This window comes from Panicum virgatum, chromosome 5N (genome assembly GCF_016808335.1).
Source record: "Panicum virgatum strain AP13 chromosome 5N, P.virgatum_v5, whole genome shotgun sequence".
Lineage (NCBI taxonomy): Eukaryota > Viridiplantae > Streptophyta > Magnoliopsida > Poales > Poaceae > Panicum > Panicum virgatum.
Genome location: NC_053149.1, coordinates 65,253,408 through 65,270,514, shown reverse-complemented (window position 1 = coordinate 65,270,514; position 17,107 = coordinate 65,253,408). Strand labels below are relative to the sequence as shown.

The 17,107-nt window shown below is 47.0% G+C and overlaps 1 protein-coding gene across 4 annotated transcripts; it reads left to right on the top strand.

Moving 5' to 3' along the window:
* The first annotated feature begins 695 nt into the window (after positions 1-695).
* On the top strand, positions 696-13,554 carry LOC120673401 (serine/threonine-protein phosphatase 7-like). Of its 4 annotated transcripts, none has more exons than XM_039954215.1 (9): positions 696-841; positions 1,662-1,808; positions 1,898-3,260; positions 3,342-3,713; positions 3,798-4,343; positions 5,392-5,889; positions 12,257-12,403; positions 12,486-12,593; positions 12,711-13,554. In XM_039954215.1, exons 3-9 carry the CDS (start codon positions 2,601-2,603, stop codon positions 12,786-12,788), a joined length of 2,409 nt encoding a protein of 802 aa, XP_039810149.1. In that variant the 5' UTR covers positions 696-841; positions 1,662-1,808; positions 1,898-2,600; the 3' UTR covers positions 12,789-13,554. The 4 variants fall into 4 exon arrangements, with proteins under 4 accessions (XP_039810149.1, XP_039810148.1, XP_039810151.1 ...); XM_039954214.1 differs by having other exon boundaries at positions 1,621-1,808; XM_039954216.1 differs by having other exon boundaries at positions 728-841; positions 1,671-1,808.
* The last annotated feature ends 3,553 nt before the right edge of the window (positions 13,555-17,107 follow it).

Below are 17,107 nucleotides of genomic sequence, written 5' to 3'. Positions count from 1 at the left end.
GCGACGAGGATAGAGCTGGGGCTCGCGGTTAGCTTGCCCAGCTGGGGCTCGGCATGCCACCTGTGTGTTTGAGACTTTCTTTGTTTCCATCTGGTTTTTTTAAGTCTGTGTCATATTAAAAATAATTTTATTATTTAAGAGTATCAAATAAAATATATTTATAATTTTTTTGACAGATGAGTGCTAATTTGCGAAACGAATCTAATGCGTTTAATTAATTCATAATTTGCTATAGTGATGCTAAAGTAATCATTCACTAATTATGGATTAATATATTTTATTAGATTCGTCTCGCAGTTTAGTCTTAGGGTTCTGCAGTTAATTTTATAATCAGACTTTATTTAATACTAATAAATATCATGATTATTTTTAATACGACGTACTCACCTGCTGCGCGGGTGCCTCATCTCCGTCTTGCTGCATGACAGCCAGTGCTTCTGCCAAGTTTTTTTTATAAAGAAATGACAGCGAGCAGCGCTTGAGAAATCGTGACATCACTACTTGTTGCAAAATGGCAGACATCCCTGTAGCCGTGTAGCGACACTCGGCAAAGAAACAGGCACCAAGTAACCGCCGCGCAAAACCGGCTGGAGACGGGCAGTGAGCTGAGCACCCACCCGCCCGCGTGGACCGGTGCGCCGCGTGCACGTCTCCACGCACAAGTTTTGGCCGCCCGTACCGCGCGGGGCTTCATTTCGATTTCGAAAGAAAATCGGCGGAACCCTAAACTAACCCTCACTCTCCCTCGACTGTGGGGATCATCCCCCCCGCCCGCAAACGCGGCCGCCGATCATCTCCTCGGCGTGGGGATCCTGGTGCTTTGGTCGCTCGATTGTACTAGGTGAGGTTCATCAATTTGCCCTCTTCCCCTACGTCCCATTGCTCGTTCAATGTGCATATATTTAACTAACTGTACATATAATTTAACTAACTGTTGTCAAGGTTTGCAAAATTTGACTTCCTTCAGTCTAAATATGTCTTCCATTTCTGGTCGGAGGGAGTAGATTCTAATTGAACTGGACATGCCCTGGGGGAGGTAGTAATCTGACTAGGAGTTGGGGATGGAATGATCGATTCAAGCTTTGGTGGTACTAATCATGTCTTTGGGAGTAAACCAACTGGAGTGGCAACCAGCAAGGGAACGTGCAGTACTAGAGAGGGGATCTCATAGCAATACTGATTCAAGTAATTTCAGAATTACATGAGATAAAATTAGTTTATATATGTATTAGAAAATGGTAAACTAATACTGTCTATTCTCTGTGGATATCTGATTGGACACCAAGCATTTTTTACGCCCATTTGAATGCAGAGTCAGAGTATAGGTCTATAGGATACTGTAAATCAGGCTCCAGATGGAAATTAGAACCTACATTGAATAGAATAGAAGCTACCATGGTTAGTAAGTTAGTATGTAAATAAAAGGAAAAATTGTCAGCTGTAAATATATGTTATCTATCTGTTAGCACAATCACATGGTTAGCACGTGGAGGAGCTTGCATCGATGTGGGCTTCAACTTTTATGATTATACATAAAATACAACTAAAGACAGAAAAAAGTTATATTACTTTTCAATGAATACCGAAAGCTATGTTTCTACATAACTAACCCCCCTACAGATATCCTGTTGTTCCGTTTTATACTTATTTGTGGTTACCAGCAATTGAAGATGGCAAGTTCTTCAAGAGCAACAAATGCATTGGATGAGGCAAATGTGGGGGAGGCTGCTGATCGCAATCTTCAGCCGTTTAGTTCCCTGTTGAAGATGCCATTTGCGGAGCATCGGGTGTCAAAAGTTTGTGATAATGTAAGGGTTTAAAAGTCGTTTCCGATAGTTTGTTCCTAGATGTTAGTTTCTCGTTAGTTTAATTAACAATTATCCGTTCGATTATGCAGGTTAAGGCTTGTTTAAAATGTATAGCTCACCATCTCAAGATGCCGTACAATGACTTGTATGGACCAGGTCTGAAGAAATTGGGACTTTATTATGTATCTCGTTTGGGAGATATAAGAATTGACAAAGGTCTTATTACTGCACTTGTTGAGAGGTGGAGACCCGAAACAGCAACATTTCATCTTCCTGTGGGTGAGATGACTATCACTCTACAAGATGTTAGCTGTCTATTAGGTTTACCTATTGAAGGACACCCAATTACTGGTGTGTGCGAGAAGAATTGGAGCAGCATCATCGAGGAAGATCTAGGTAGGCCCTGTACAAATGAGATATGGAAAATGAAGACACGGAGAAAAGATGGGATAAGAGTTGTCAAGTATTCTCGATTCAGGCTTCGCTTGCGATGGTTGAAAGATGAATTCAGTGAGCTGCCACAAAACCCTACACAAGACCAAATAGATCAGCACACGCGTGCATTTGCCCTTTATTTGCTAGGATCTGTGCTTTTTCCAGACAGCACTGGAGACGGTGTGCCGGCTATGTACCTGCAGTTTCTGAGAGATTTACATGACCCACCAAAATTAAATTGGGGATCAGCAGTTCTAGCTGTCTTGTACCGATCTTTATCAACTGCTGCCCAGAACAAAACTATCTGTATCACTGGCCCGTTAATGCTACTGCAGATGTGGTCATGGACTCGTCTCAATGTCAGTCGACCCCATACCCAAAGATCCATTCACATCATGGGGATTGCCAGATCTTGAGTCTTGTCAACCATATGGAAGATATTGTACAGGTGCTCTTATATTCCCGAATAGTCCACACAATGCTGGGATGGGCAGCCCTCGAGACGAACTTAATGCTATACTGGATGAATTTGTGAATTGGCTACCATATGAAAGGTGCATCTCTCTCTTGCCAGCTGTGGTGCAAACAGATAGTGAGATTTGGACAGCGAAAATACCACTCATTCACTTCTGGATAGTGGCCATGCATTATCCTGACAGAGTCATGCGTCAGTTTGGGTTGTTTCAGCACATTCCACCTCCAGAGCCTCTTAGCTGGGACGTCCACCTTAGTCTTCATAGAGTGACCCGCTTATCCGCGGAAGGTACAAACTGGGCAGAGAAATGGGAGGAATACATCAGGCCATGGGAAAGGCCAAGGGACCGATTGGTGAATGAGGTGCGGCCGTATGATATTACCACTAGACCAACATACTTGAAGTGGTTTGGACAGTTTGGCATGCGCAATGTTTTTTCAGAGCATTATCATGTGAGACTTGTAGATGAACCCCAACCTTTGCCATCTGATCCAGTCAATTCTATTACATATGTGCAGCATGGCGATAAATGGGCACGGCAGGTATGTGTGAAGTTCTGCAAGTTCATAGGTTTATCAAATACTTCATCTTAGTAATTTATTCACTCCTTGCTTTGGATGCAGAGTTTCAGGGCTTTCAAGGATGCAGTGCTTGGGATAAACCTTGTTATAAGAGGAATGATATCTGATGGAAAGATTCTGTTGAAATCATGTCGAGGCCACTTAATTGATCTTGGGGAGGGTGACAAATTTGACCGCTTACTCCAGGAAGCGGGACTGCCTTTTGACATAGACTCGATATCAACTGATAGAGAGCCTCTTTCAGGAATCCAGACAATACAATTCACAGAAGAAGAGTATCATGCTTTGTACAACTCACAGATAACCTTGATGGATTTAATAAGAAGGAAAGAAACTGGTCAGCTTAGTAGTTCAGGCTCCGAGTTTCTAGGCAACAAGTTCACTCGTGATTTTCCAGAGAACGAGATTAATGTGGTGAATATATCCCCTTCCTTTACATAGATTGTTCATGTTACATCATCCAGCATAACTTACTGACATCTTTTCGATTTTACGCAGATAAACTGTAGATTGGATCCGGCAGGACTATGTCATAATGATTCCAGGAATGGACCAATTTGTCCTCTAGATCCACCAGCTACAGAGTCATTATCAGCTGATCAAACTTTGCTCTCATCTGAGGTTGAACAGGCCTGCCAAACTGTACCAGCTCTGGAATGTTCTCCCAACAAGCCTGTCTGTTGGCCCAAAGATGACATTTTAACACGAGAATGGGTAGCTGACTTTTCCAACATGCTTGATTGGTCCTCCCGCAATCTCCCTCCTCAACAACTTCCTGATGTCCTACCCTTCTCAGTTGTCCAAAAGCTTGTGCTCACTGCCTCAAACCTCCTTCATCGTGAACCGAATTGCATTCAAGTTGATCCTCGAGCTGACCAAACTGTGACCATCGTTGGTGATATCCATGGTCAGCTCCATGATGCCATCTTCCTCCTCCAAGCTGCAGGATTTCCGTCTGAAAGCCGCATTTTTGTGTTTAATGGTGACTACGTAGATCGTGGCTCCTGGGGCCTTGAAACTTTCCTTCTCCTCCTGGCATGGAAGGTGATTCTAATATGCATGTTTGCTCTTTGTCGTTTTAACGTAAAAGGTTCTACCTTTTCTCACCTTTTGCTCATTAATCCGTTGAAATATTTGATTGAAACGAGAAAATGCAACTGATAGGTAGATTGGCATTTTCTCCACCGATGTGATAAATCAGAATGTAACATGTTGGAGAAGGAGGGAGGGAGAGTTCTTTTTCGTAGCAGCCAGAAATTATCCAGATTTCTTGTCCAAATAAACTAATAATGGTATTTAGCAATGTTAGAAAAGCAATGATAAGAAGTTTTGTATTTGATGGGGGCATCTCTCACCTGAAATCATGCATTTGCACAGTATACATGTGGCTGTTCACCTTGTAGCAATGCAAAAGTTTTTTTGTTATGATCATGGATCTAACAATCATGATCATGTGGTGATCATCACCAGTGTTCCATTCAACCATGCGTTTAAAACTTAGTTCGCAGCATGCCAGAGTGTTAGCAGAAGGGAGCTTCTCCAGTACTCTGCCATTTTCAGATGATTCAGGTTACTTATGGTTTCTGTTGCAGAGGAAAACCACTTGGAGTGACTGGTTTGGACAAATTTTATTCTCCCAAAGTGAGATATGTTTTCATGCCCTAGTATGAGACACCACAGACCCTTCGGAATTGCTGAGAGCGTAGCTTGAACTTCAATTGCTGCTACACAATACCTTTTAAGCTTAATATGTGACATCAGAAATTTCTTGTGCTGTTTTCTCAACTGTTGAGTCCAATCATCTGTTGCTGTTTCTTTTACAATCATCTAGCCAACAGTCATGTTACCAGCTATCTCAATTCTAGTACAGAAGAATGCCGTTTACAAACTGTGATCTGTCCAGTTGTATGCATCTGTAGAAGTCATATTACAAAGGATATATATGCCCATATGGGAAGTATTGTTGAAGACAGGTGCACCTGTAATAATTTTTTCTGTTAAATTTCTCAGAAGTTCATTGTTGTATATTATGACAAAACATAATATATTCGTTGCATTTTGTTTAACTCATGTGTTTATCTTAATTTTCTAGGTCTTTTTGCCAAGCTCTGTGTTTCTCCTTCGTGGCAATCATGAATCAAAGTACTGCACTTCAGTTTATGGTTTCAAAAACGAACTTTTCACCAAATATGTAGATGATGGCATCCAAATCTATCAGTTAGTTTTGAAATGCTTCCAAGACCTTCCTTTGGCATCAGTTGTAGCTGGATGTGTTTATACAGCTCATGGAGGGCTCTTCCGTGGTACGATGGACATGCCACAGAAAAAGCGCAAACGAGCCCGTAAATGCACAGCTAATTCCAGCACTGTCTCATCTACCCTCAAGCTCGGATCCTTAGAAGACCTGTCAAAGGCAAGAAGGAATGTGCTTGATCCTCCATGGAAAGGCTCTAATCTAATTCCTGGTGATATTCTTTGGTCTGATCCTTCAGTAGAGATGGGTCTTTCACTGAATAAAGCAAGGGGTGGTCTTGGTTTATTATGGGGTCCTGATATGACTGAGAAGTTTATGATGGAAAACAAACTCAAGGTTTGTCTCTTTAGTTACTTCTTGCCATTTTATATTATGTTGCAGTTAAAGGTAGGCTGATATGTCTATTCTTTTGTATAGATTTTCACTGATATCTAGCTGGAAGGCTCTAATAGGTTTACTAGACTTTGCACAAGGATTAGGCCACACAGCATTTTTTTTTGAGAATATGCAGGAGAGATGCTTATTATTGCATTAAGAAGAAATGAAACATACAAAGAGTTTTTACAACCCCGGCCATTAGGGATGCACGCACACCTTGAGTGATCACTATAGGACTATAAGGCAAAAGGAGACAATCGAGGAAAAAGCGCCCTGCCATCACTAGAGGACTACCCTGGCAGAGGTACTCTACTAGTGACCGAGCTACAGGGCCAACCGATACAAGCTAGCTTCCTAGCCCCAGCCTGGATCCAAAGGTCACCCTCTGCGAAAATCTCCTGCATTAGCTGACTTGCAGTTAGTTCGCGATTGTTGAAGACTCGGGCGTTGCATTCCTTCCAAATCTTCCAAGAGACCAACATGACGGCTGAATCAATCCCTTTTTGCTGTGCCCCAAGCAGATGTTTGCGGAGCAGCAACCACCAGTCAATAGTGGACAATCCTGCAGTGTTTGTTGGGTTTTTAACTTCAATTGCAGTCAGCAAGCCATGCCAAACTTCCTGAGTGTAGCTTTTTCTCGAATGCGCAGGAGAGCTGCGCATCAATATATTAAGAAAGAGAAAATGGGTAAAGAGCCCCCAAAACAAAAAGGTTACAGGGTTGAAGGGTCTGTAACACACCCTGGAAACACCTTAAATTGTTTCTCTTAGATTACAACTAGGACCAGACCAGACCAGACCACCAGCAAAAGCTAGGAGGTAGGAGCCAGGGCGAGGAGATAGGAAACTCCTCGAGCCCCTGCTACAGACCATAGATGAGCTTCTTCTCTAAACTCTGAGATGACCCGGGCTAAGGCAGGGGTTCCTCCCTCAAAAACGCAGTAGTTGCGATGCTTCCAAACTAACCAAGCTCCTAGGATAATGGAGTTGAATCCCTTCCATACATGACCAGAAAACCTGCTGCTTGCTCCAGCCCACCAATCTATAAAAAACAGATCGTTCAACTGTGGAGCGACAGCTTGTAGACCAAAAATCTGCAGAATGCTGAACCATAATTGCCGGGTGAAAATACAAGATACCAGCAGATGATCTATTATTTCTCCAACCTGGTCACAAAGAGGACACATTGGTGGGTGAATGGTGATTAAGGCCTCGCCGTGCTAGTCTATCAGCTGTCCAGCACCTATTGTGAGCCACTGTCCACAAGAAGAATTTGCATTTCCCCGGGGCCCAACTCTTCCAAATTATTTCCCAAGGACTGAACTGAGTAGCTCCAAAAAGCCTCATACGCTGATTTGGTGGAGAATAATCCAGAATTTGTGAACTTCCAAATATGAGTATCTTCCACCTCCGGCTGCAGTTCCACATTGGAGAGAAGCTCCCACAAGTGAAGGTATTCAATCAGAACCGGGACACTCAATGCACCTTTAATATCTGAGATCCATCTCCTACCGGAGAATGCGTCATAAACCGACCTTTTCCTTGCTCTGTCTGCTATAGCACTGAATAGATGTGGCAAGGCATGTTTTAAGCTCTGGCCAAGCAGCCAACAATCTGTCCAAAAATGAGTATTTTTGCCATTACCCACTATTGTTTTGACAGCCACTGCAAAGAAGGATTGGACTTTATCCTGAGCTTGGATGGGGATAATAGCCCATGCTTTTTCAGGTTCTGTTTTCTGTAGCCACAACCACCTTAGTTTCAGGGCATATCCCATGTATTGAAGGTCAGAGATGCCAAGGCCCCCCAAGTAAATTGGTCGTGTGACCTTTGGCCAGGCTAGCAAGCAATGCCCCCCTCTAGCATCTTTTCTACCCTTCCAAAGAAATCCTCTTCTTATCTTGTCAATTGCCTTTAAAGCACAAGGGGGTAACTCCAATGCCATGAGGAAGTAGATGAGCATTGAGGTGAGGACGTATTGCACCAAAATCATCCTACCAGCTTTGGTAAGCAGATCAGCCTTCCAACTTGGCAGTCGATCTGCTATTTTTTCAATAATTGGTTGTGCCTGTGCTTTAGTTAGCTTGTACGGAGAAAGAGGGACCCCTAGATATTTACCAGGAAATTCGGAGACCTGGCACGGCAAAGATTCCTGCAGGACTGATTTGTCATCTTCATTGCACTGTATGGGTAGAACACTACTTTTCTGGAGGTTTGTAGTGAGTCCGGATGCATTGCCAAAGAGCTGCAGTATATCCAGTTGCAGAAGGCCGCAAGAACAAAACACATCATCAGCATACAGTGAGATCCTATGCTGCAAAGCTCTTGTTGCCAAAGATTGCAATAATTGTTCATCTGCAGCTTTCTTTACCAAGTGGCATAGCACATCCATGACCATAGCCTGCAGCTTTCCTGAGTGTAGCTGCAGCTGTAAAACAAGTGATTCGCTGTCTCGATCTCTTGATCGCGTAGCCTGCATGTGGTAGGCCCTGGCAACCCTTGGCGATGTCTTCTGTCAGCCGTCCAAATGCGCTGCTTGATCACTAGCCACATGAAGAATTTTACTTTTAGTGGTGCCCATGCTTTCCAAATTGGTCTTGCTCCCTCAAAGCACACAGATCCCTGGAAGAACATGTGTTAAGCAGAGCGAGCAGAGTACGTGGCGTTAGGCGTCCACTTCCATTTGATGACATCTTCTACGCCCGACCTCAGCTCTACTTCTTCAAGCAGTGGCCAAAACTTTAAATATTCAGAGATGGCTTGAAACTTTAGCATACCACTGATGTCCTGGATCCACTTCTTATCAACCAGAGCAGCTGCAACTGATCTCCCATTTCTGATGTGAGGTTGGACAAGCTTGCAGAGCTCAGGTGCCACGAGACAGGGGGACTCACTTCCTAGCCAATGGTCTGACCGAAAAAGTGTGAGGTTCCCGTCCCCCAGCTCGATATCAATGGAAGCATTGAGCATCGCCTTCACCACTGGATCAGTTCCAAACTCCACACCCATATTCTTCCAAGGCCTCTCAACATCTGTTTGCTTGAGCGGTTGAGCCACATCCATCTAAGGTGCAGAGCAAAAGCTGCCCGACGAAGGTCATTACACCCCAGACCTCCGAACTCCGTTGGTTGACATGCAACTAAGTACTGACCTCCTTTAGCTTTATCTTTGCCAGCCTAAAGGAATCCTCTACGCCTTTTGTCGATTTTCTTATGTAACGAACATGGCACCATTTATGTCATTTCGAGTGATTTTGATGATCGAATGACAACGCAATCAATGGGACTAATAGTTTTGTTAAGTGGATATTTCTAGATCCTAGGGATGAAGTAAAAAGGCCATGCAAAACAAAACACGAAGAAAGAACTCAAAAAAACGCTGAATTGGACGAGTTCTACTGAAACCAGTAGCACCGGAAGAACCGGTGCCTACAGCATCGGTGCATCCGATGGTTGTCGGAAGATCCGACGCCCTGACTTTGGCACAAGCCTGTGCGCCTCTGGAGATCAAGTGAAGAAAGAAGCGAAGCACCGGGTGAACCGACGGTGTCAAGAGAGGCATCGGTGCATTCAATGTACTATGTTCCAGAGATGATGTCAAGCGCAGAAGAGCCAAGCCTTCAGCACCGGTTGAACCGGTGATGTGTCGGAGCAAGGCGTCGGTGCAATGACGTCAGCAAGGGCAACGGCTACATGGAGATCAAGAGGCACCGGTTGAACTGACACTAAGTCATCGGTTAAATTGGTGGTTGCCAACTCAGCTGCAGAAGCGTCAGAGAAGTCAACGGCTAGTTTCAGCCTGTGAGTGACCGGAAGAACCGATGCCCTATGGTCGGATGTTCCGATGCCTATGCAGAAAACTGGCCAACGGCTACAAACGGCTAGTTTGAGTTGGTGGCCTATATATATAAGCTCCCCGGGCCATTTGAAGTTTGCTGGAGTCCTAAGACATCTCATACACATTCAAGAACACCTCCAAGCCATACAAGTGCCCATTGATCATATCCTTAGGTTTTAGCACTAGCTTTGTAAAGTGTGAGTGTTAGATTAGCTCTTAGTGAGTGAGATTGTAAGGCCTTGAGCCTTTGTGCTGTGGTTCTCTAGTGAACCAAAAGAAGAGCTTGGTGCGCCGGCCCCTTGGAGCTGTGAAGCTCACCGGCAACATCACCGACCCTCCGACTTGGTGTGGAGCGGCGACGACAACTTTGTGCAGGGGACGTGGAGACTCCCATCCTTTGTGGAGAAGCTCCTTAGTAGAACCCGGGGCCAAGGTGACCGTGATTGTGTTCACGGAAGAGATTTGGTGGCCGAGTAGCAATACTCTTAGTGAGTGCTACAACAACGTGGATGTAGGTGTGCCTTTGTGGCTAACCGAACCACGGGATAAACACCCGCGTCGAGAGTTTGCTTTCTCCTATCCCGCTCTTTAAGCTTCCGCATTTCATACTAGCAATTTGTGTGCCTTTACTTTCATAGAGTAGTTTCTTGATAGGAAATGCTATAGGTTGTTAAACTCTTTTGGGATAGGGGTTTCACACTAGAACAACTATAGTTCCCCATCTAGATAGCATGTTTTAGTTTAATATTGTGCAATTAGTTGGAGCTATAGGTCTAAGTTTTAGTTTGCCTAATTCACCCCCTCCCCCTCTTAGGCTAGAGCGCGCACCCGATCGCTTTCACCTCAAAAACCCAATCTGGCACCTTGAGGGAAATCTATGGACACAAACAGAGGACATGGTGGCCTTAACCAGTGTTAATCTGCCAACTTTGTTCAGCAGGGAAGCCTTCCAATTTGGGATGTTCCACTAACGGCTGCAAATGAGATTTGCGAAGCCGACCCACTGTGAGTGGCAGTCCAAGATATTTGACAGGGAAATCCGAAAGTCCTGCCGGGAACAACTGACTGGCAAGTGCAATCTCACCATCGCTGCAAGCAATAGGCACAATTAGGCTTTTTGCCAGGTACTACTAGGCAGAACCGAGTATATAATAGTCATACTAGTAACAACAAGCCTTATGCTAGGTAAATCAGTTGAGTGAGCCCAGCTCAACTAGTCGGGGTAAATCAGTCAAGTGCAATCCAGCCACTCAGGTTTGAGTCCTCTTCAACTCTAATTTGGGGGCCTATTTTCTTCTTAAAATTATGAAAAACACCTAGTTCCTCCTAAGCTGGGTTTCATTTTTTTTTTCTTACTAGGTAAATCGGTCAACAGGCCTTGTACAATGCCCAATAAAACCAGCCTATCACTTAGGTGTACTACTTACTAATATAGTTTATTACTGTACAACAAAAGCTTTATTCATCTGATAATTCTTTTAATCTTGTTGCTATTTTCTATGGTTATGTTTAAGGGATTTGGTGTCAAGTCATAGTTTTGCCACTAAGTGTGCCAATGCTTTTTTGGGTGATTTTGGCGCACACGGGAACAGTGGCAGCTTGTTTGATGCTTCACCCTCGTGATTTACAAAAAAAAAAATCCGTCCCTTCCCTATAAATTGAAATAATTTGGCTCGTGTGTTGATTCTTTCTTCCAGCTGAAAATCATCATGTTGACTTCTCTGTTCATTCTTCTGAGTAGGCAAATGTTTGGTACTTTTTTCTATTTAAACCGATGGTTATGTATAGGCGGACCCTGCACTTTTTCTTTGGGTTGGGGGGGGGGTCATCTTTCCCGAACTTTCGAAATACATTTTTTATAGAAATACTTTTAAGGGAAACCCCTAAAGATAAATTAGGTGTACCACCCAGTGTTTGAACCCTGGACGGGAGCACCCCGACCAGTGGCCTTTGCCACTGCACCTTGAGCCCCTTCGCCTGCCAATGTTGGCGTCACTTCCTCCTCGCTCGCCACCCTACGCAACCAGCTTGTGCAGGGAGGGGCAAGATCTAGCACGAGAATTGAGAGAGGTCCTCATCTCCCTCCGTTTTGGCTAGTGATGATGCCTATAATGACTTCGAGAATCTAAAAATGCATTTTGAGCATTTAGAGACCTGGATGGCACCTGGAACAAGTTTAGTGACCTAAAAATTTATTTTGAAAGACCTAAATGACACGTTATGAAGTTCGGGATCTGAAATGCATTTAAGAGTTTAGGGATCTGAAAATGCATTTTGCTCTAAACCAATTATATAAATCAGAATAGATGCATTCTATTTCGTTTTGATGCTATATGAACGTTCATGTGTGAAAAAGACTATGAAAATGGAAAACTGTTAAAAGGGTGAGTACTTTCTACAAGGGGAAGTGACCTAGTGAGACTTGCACTTGATTTTAGAACCTTGCCTAGTGAGACTTGTACTTGATTTTATTGCCTATCTTTTTACAGCTCATTGTTAGGTCCCATGAAGGACCAGATGCAAGGGACCAACATATTGATTTTTCAGGAATGAATAATGGATTCACAATTGATCATCAGGTGAATTCTGGAAAGTTGATTACTGTTTTCAGTGCACCTGATTATCCACAGTTTCAGGTTAGCACTTATTGTGGTAGTTCTTTTAACATTACTAAGCATGCCATTCGCATAACATCATCATGTCAATATTTCAATGTAGTCTTCAGAGGAACGGTACAATAACCTCGGAGCATATATTGTGCTCCGTGCTCCAGATTTTGCCACACCAATATTCTGCTGCTTTGAGTCTGTCAAACCCCGCCCAGAGGTATGTGAAGCAAAATCAGCAATGCATGTTTACTACACGGCAGTTACATGAAGAAAGAAGGCTAGATTGTGCATTAGTTGTAGGCAACAATTTGACATATATCTGTCTTTGATGCAGGCAGCTGCATACTATGACTACAAGGAAGTGATGGACTCCGATGAAGAACTAGATTATTCTGCTATGGATCAAGATTGAAGATGGCACGCATCACGTGTTCTATTTTGCAGAAGACCGGGTCGTTCTGACCACTGCAGAAGACTGGAGGACTACCCACTTCGCAGCAGAAAATGGGACATTGGTCACCTAGGGACTGTGCAGGATGATCAAAGCAAGCAGAGAGACCCAACTCAGCAGACAAAAAACACTTTCTGGAACTCGAGAGCACCACCCCGGGTCCAATACTTCACCTGGTTGCTCCTACATGGCAGCCTACAATGCAAAGCAAATCTCTTCCAGAAAAAGATCGTTGACGACGTTACTTGTGATCTTTGTATGGGGCACCTGAGACTGCAGAGCATTTGCTGTTCTTCTGCCCCTTTTCAGTGTCCTTTTGGCAGATCGGATGCCACTGCCCACGACCTCCTCCATCTCCACAGGCCGGAAACTCTGCCGATGGCTCACTACGACACCTTTATCCTGCTGTGCCATTGGCAACTGTGAAAGTGGTGCAATGGGATTGTCTCAGGCAGGAGATGACGTCCCTCCCACAGTTTTTGCAAAACTGTAAGGTAGATGCCAGAGCTTGGAGTTGCTGGCTGCCTCAACGTGACATAGGCGTTAGTGATCTTTGGTGTACTGCTTTCTATTTGGCAATGTAAAGCCGTAACTGCTGTAAACTTGTGCTATCAGGCCATCAGGGCTCCCCACACCCCCAATATCCAAGTTTGTTTGTTACCACAAAAAATGGCTCTGAACTTTTGTTTACATCATGCACCCACCATCTGAGGTGCTAAATTTTGTACGCCGTAAGTCTGGAACACTCTAATCGGCCGCCAAAGGTGAGATTTAGTTTTTCCCAGCCAAGCAAATCCATGAATTCTCTAGTCCAGAATTCAGATGCATGTCGAAACGAAACGAACTGACTGATTTAGTTTGGGACCGCCAACATTTTTGGCCAATTCATCTTCAGCATGATATTGCACAGGAACGCACGACTAAATCTATCCTGAGCTAACATGGACTCGTTAACACATGTTTGGCCAGTTCATCTTCAGCATGATATTGCACAGTCAACGCAGTCAACCACACAACACTTGGACTCGTTAATATGACACCTGTAAGCTAAAGAAAGGGAGGAACCTGCAGCACTGATGACATGTGAACGAACGAAGCTCCATTGTGCCGTCTGGGAATGCAGCAGATTTCTGATAATCAAACATTCGAGCTCCCGTCTGACCCGGCGGACTACCATGGCATCAGGCTGCTGCTAGCTTGCTGCAGCAGCGTGCCGCGGTCTTGATCTGCTGGACTTCACACCCTCCGTCTTCGGAGCTCGGACCCTGACAAGGAGGACCAGACGCCTCGAAGGAGCGCCACTGCCTCGACGTGTTCCGGGCATGCTCTCCACCGGTGCCGCGGCCACCTCCACCCACTGGCGGAGCTTGACCTCTAATTTCAGAAGAACGAGGGAGGGCCACCTTTTTTGATACAGTAATGAACAGTAGCCGTTTTGCTATTCACGCAGCGGAGATTTTCATTGACCAGGGGGCCATGGCCCCCCATGGCCCCAATGAAGCTCCACCACTGCCTCCACCGCCGGGCCGCCGTCACCCCCGGCCCCCTCCTCTAGGGTTTAGGGCCGCCGCCGCCGCTGACTTCCGTTGCCGGCGAAGTGAGCACGTCGCTGCTTCTCCTGAGCCTCCGGATTACTGGCTGCAGCGCGCGACTCGCGAGGACGACACTTCCGAGTCTTGAGGGTCGAGATGGTCCCAATCTAAGCCGCACAGAACGGATCCGACGGCTTGCAGGCACCCATGGGGTGGACGGTATTTCAAATACCGTCCACCCTTTTTGGTCCGCCCGGCCACGGAGCGGGCGAGCGGCGCCGAGTTCAGGCCGTCCTCCCTGGCTTCCAACCCCCAGGCCCCAGTCCTCCCTCGTAAGAATCCAAGAGCCTCGCCAAATTGCATCCGACTGGCGCGGGTGGCTTGGAGCCCTAGAGGAAAAGGGGGCCGACAGGTGTGCTGGGCTCGCGGCGGGTGTCAGTCTTGGCGCGCTCACAAAGCGCAGGCGAGACGTTGGCGGCCGTCTCAGGCGAACTCGCATGATCTCCGATGGGGCGACAGGAAGTGACCAAGACCAATCAAACATCAGAACATCCGTTGAACCGGCGGACTGCCTTGGCATCTGCGTGCCGCTGGTCCCACCCTCCGTCTTCGAAGCTACCTACCCTGACAAGGACGACTAGATGCCTTGCAGGAACGCCGCCGCCAGGACGCATTCCGGGAGTGCTCGTCGCCGGTGCCACGCGGAGTTCAGTGATTGTGGCCTTGCATATCGTGCCAATTCTAGCGCTAGCATCTTCTGATCACCAAAAGCCCAGGCGGCGCGTCCATTGCTTGCGCCACGGGGACAGGACTCGCTGGAGGCGAAAGCAGATGCAGCACCTCCACGACAATGTCCGATCGCGGTCGCGCCACCGCTGGCCACCGTCGCTGGTAAAGTGAGCAAGTCGCTGCTTCTCGTGAGCCACCGGTCCACCGCAGGTCCGCGGCCACCGGCTGCGCGCGCGACGGACGAGGACGACGCTCTTGAGGGTTGAGGGTTGTGATGCTCCCAATCTGGACCGCAGAAAACAAATCTGACGGGCTGAAGTCATCCAGGGGGTGGACGGTATTTCAAATACCGTCCACCCTTGGGGTCCTGCAGCGCGCCGGACGGCCGGAGTGGCGCCGAGTTCAGCCCGTTCTCGGCTTCCACCACCCTTCCTCGTAGGCACCTAGGACCTGAAGCGCCGCCTCCGGGACGTGTTCTGGACACGATCTTCGCTAGTGCCGCACCAAGTCCGGCCGGTGACTGCACCCATGCCTCCGCGCCAATTCCAGCGCCAGCAGCTTCTGATCACCACCAGTACCACTGCGAGCGGCACGGCGGGGACACGCCTCGCCGGAAGCCAGAGCAGCAGATGCAACTCCTTCACGAACACATCTGTTCGTGCTCGCGCCACCGCTGGCCACTGGTCGCCGGCGAAGCGAGCAAGTCGCTGCTTCTCCTGAGCCACCGGACTAATAGCTGCAGCGCGCGACAGGCGAGGACGATGGTCTTGAGTCTTGTGGGTCGAGTTGGTCCCAATCTGAACCGCACAGAACGGATCCGACGGCCTGTAGACACCCAGGGGGTGGACGTGCTTTGAATACCGTCCACCCGGTCGTTACCCGAGATACCGTCCACGCTAGGATCGGTCCTTCCAGACCACAGTCCGCCGTAGCGGCCCCGAGTTCCCGGCCGTCCCTGGCTTCCTGCGATGACATCCTCGCCTTCACGGCAAGCAACGCGGAAACCATCCTCAGCGGCGGGAGGATCCGCGACGACGCCATCCGCCGAGGGCGCGGGACGGCGTGACGTTGTCCGCGGATGCCGCCGACGCCGCGCTCCTGGGCCCCGCTCCACTGCTCCAGCTTCGCCGAGCTGGAGGAGAGCTTCGCCACAAGGGTCCTAGGCAAGGGCAACCTCGCCGCGCATGCAGTCGGCGCCTGCCTCGGCTACTCCTTCGCCGACCGCCTCTGCCCGTCCGTCGCGATCGCCTACTACCAGCCGGCAATCGTCGCGCGGCAGAACTCCTGCTGCGCTGCAGACGGCGGCCGGCGAGCGACACGACGACAATGATTAACAACGTCCGCGACATGGACCCGGCGTTCCGAGCCGCGTCCAGCTACAGCGGCGTCGGGGTGGACACGGCGCGCGGCGACGGGCGCCCGGGACAACAGCTATAACACGGTCAACCTGCAGAATATGGTGCTGCTCAAGTTGGACTGGGAGCTCAACTAATACCCGGAGGACACCTTGGCTTGTCTGGTCGAGTACAGGGACGACGCGGCGGGATGGAAGAAGGACTTCGGCGACGCCACAGAAAGACTCAACAACCTGAGTCCTGGACGAGCAGTAGTGCACGCGCTTAAAAGTTTCTTGCAAAGACGTTGCAAAGAGATCTCTATGGTTTGTTAGATTTGTTCGGTGGAGAGTTGTTCTAAATCAGGATTAATTTGCCATGTATTATCTATATGTAACCATTTGCTGGGCATTATTTGAAATGAAATAGTACATTTTCCGGTCATGGATTCCTAATATCACACCGAACTTTTTCATACATCCTGTGCTCACTCACCAAGTCACCATCTGAGAAACTAAAGTTTAGAAGCTGGAACACTATAGTTGCCAAGTTAAAGGTGCCATTTAGTATTCCCGGATAAGCAAATCCACGAGTTCTCTACTCCAGATGCATTTCGAATATTCAGTTAGTTCACTGACTGATAAAAGTTTGGGACCCCCAAAATTTGGGCCTGTTCATATTCAAC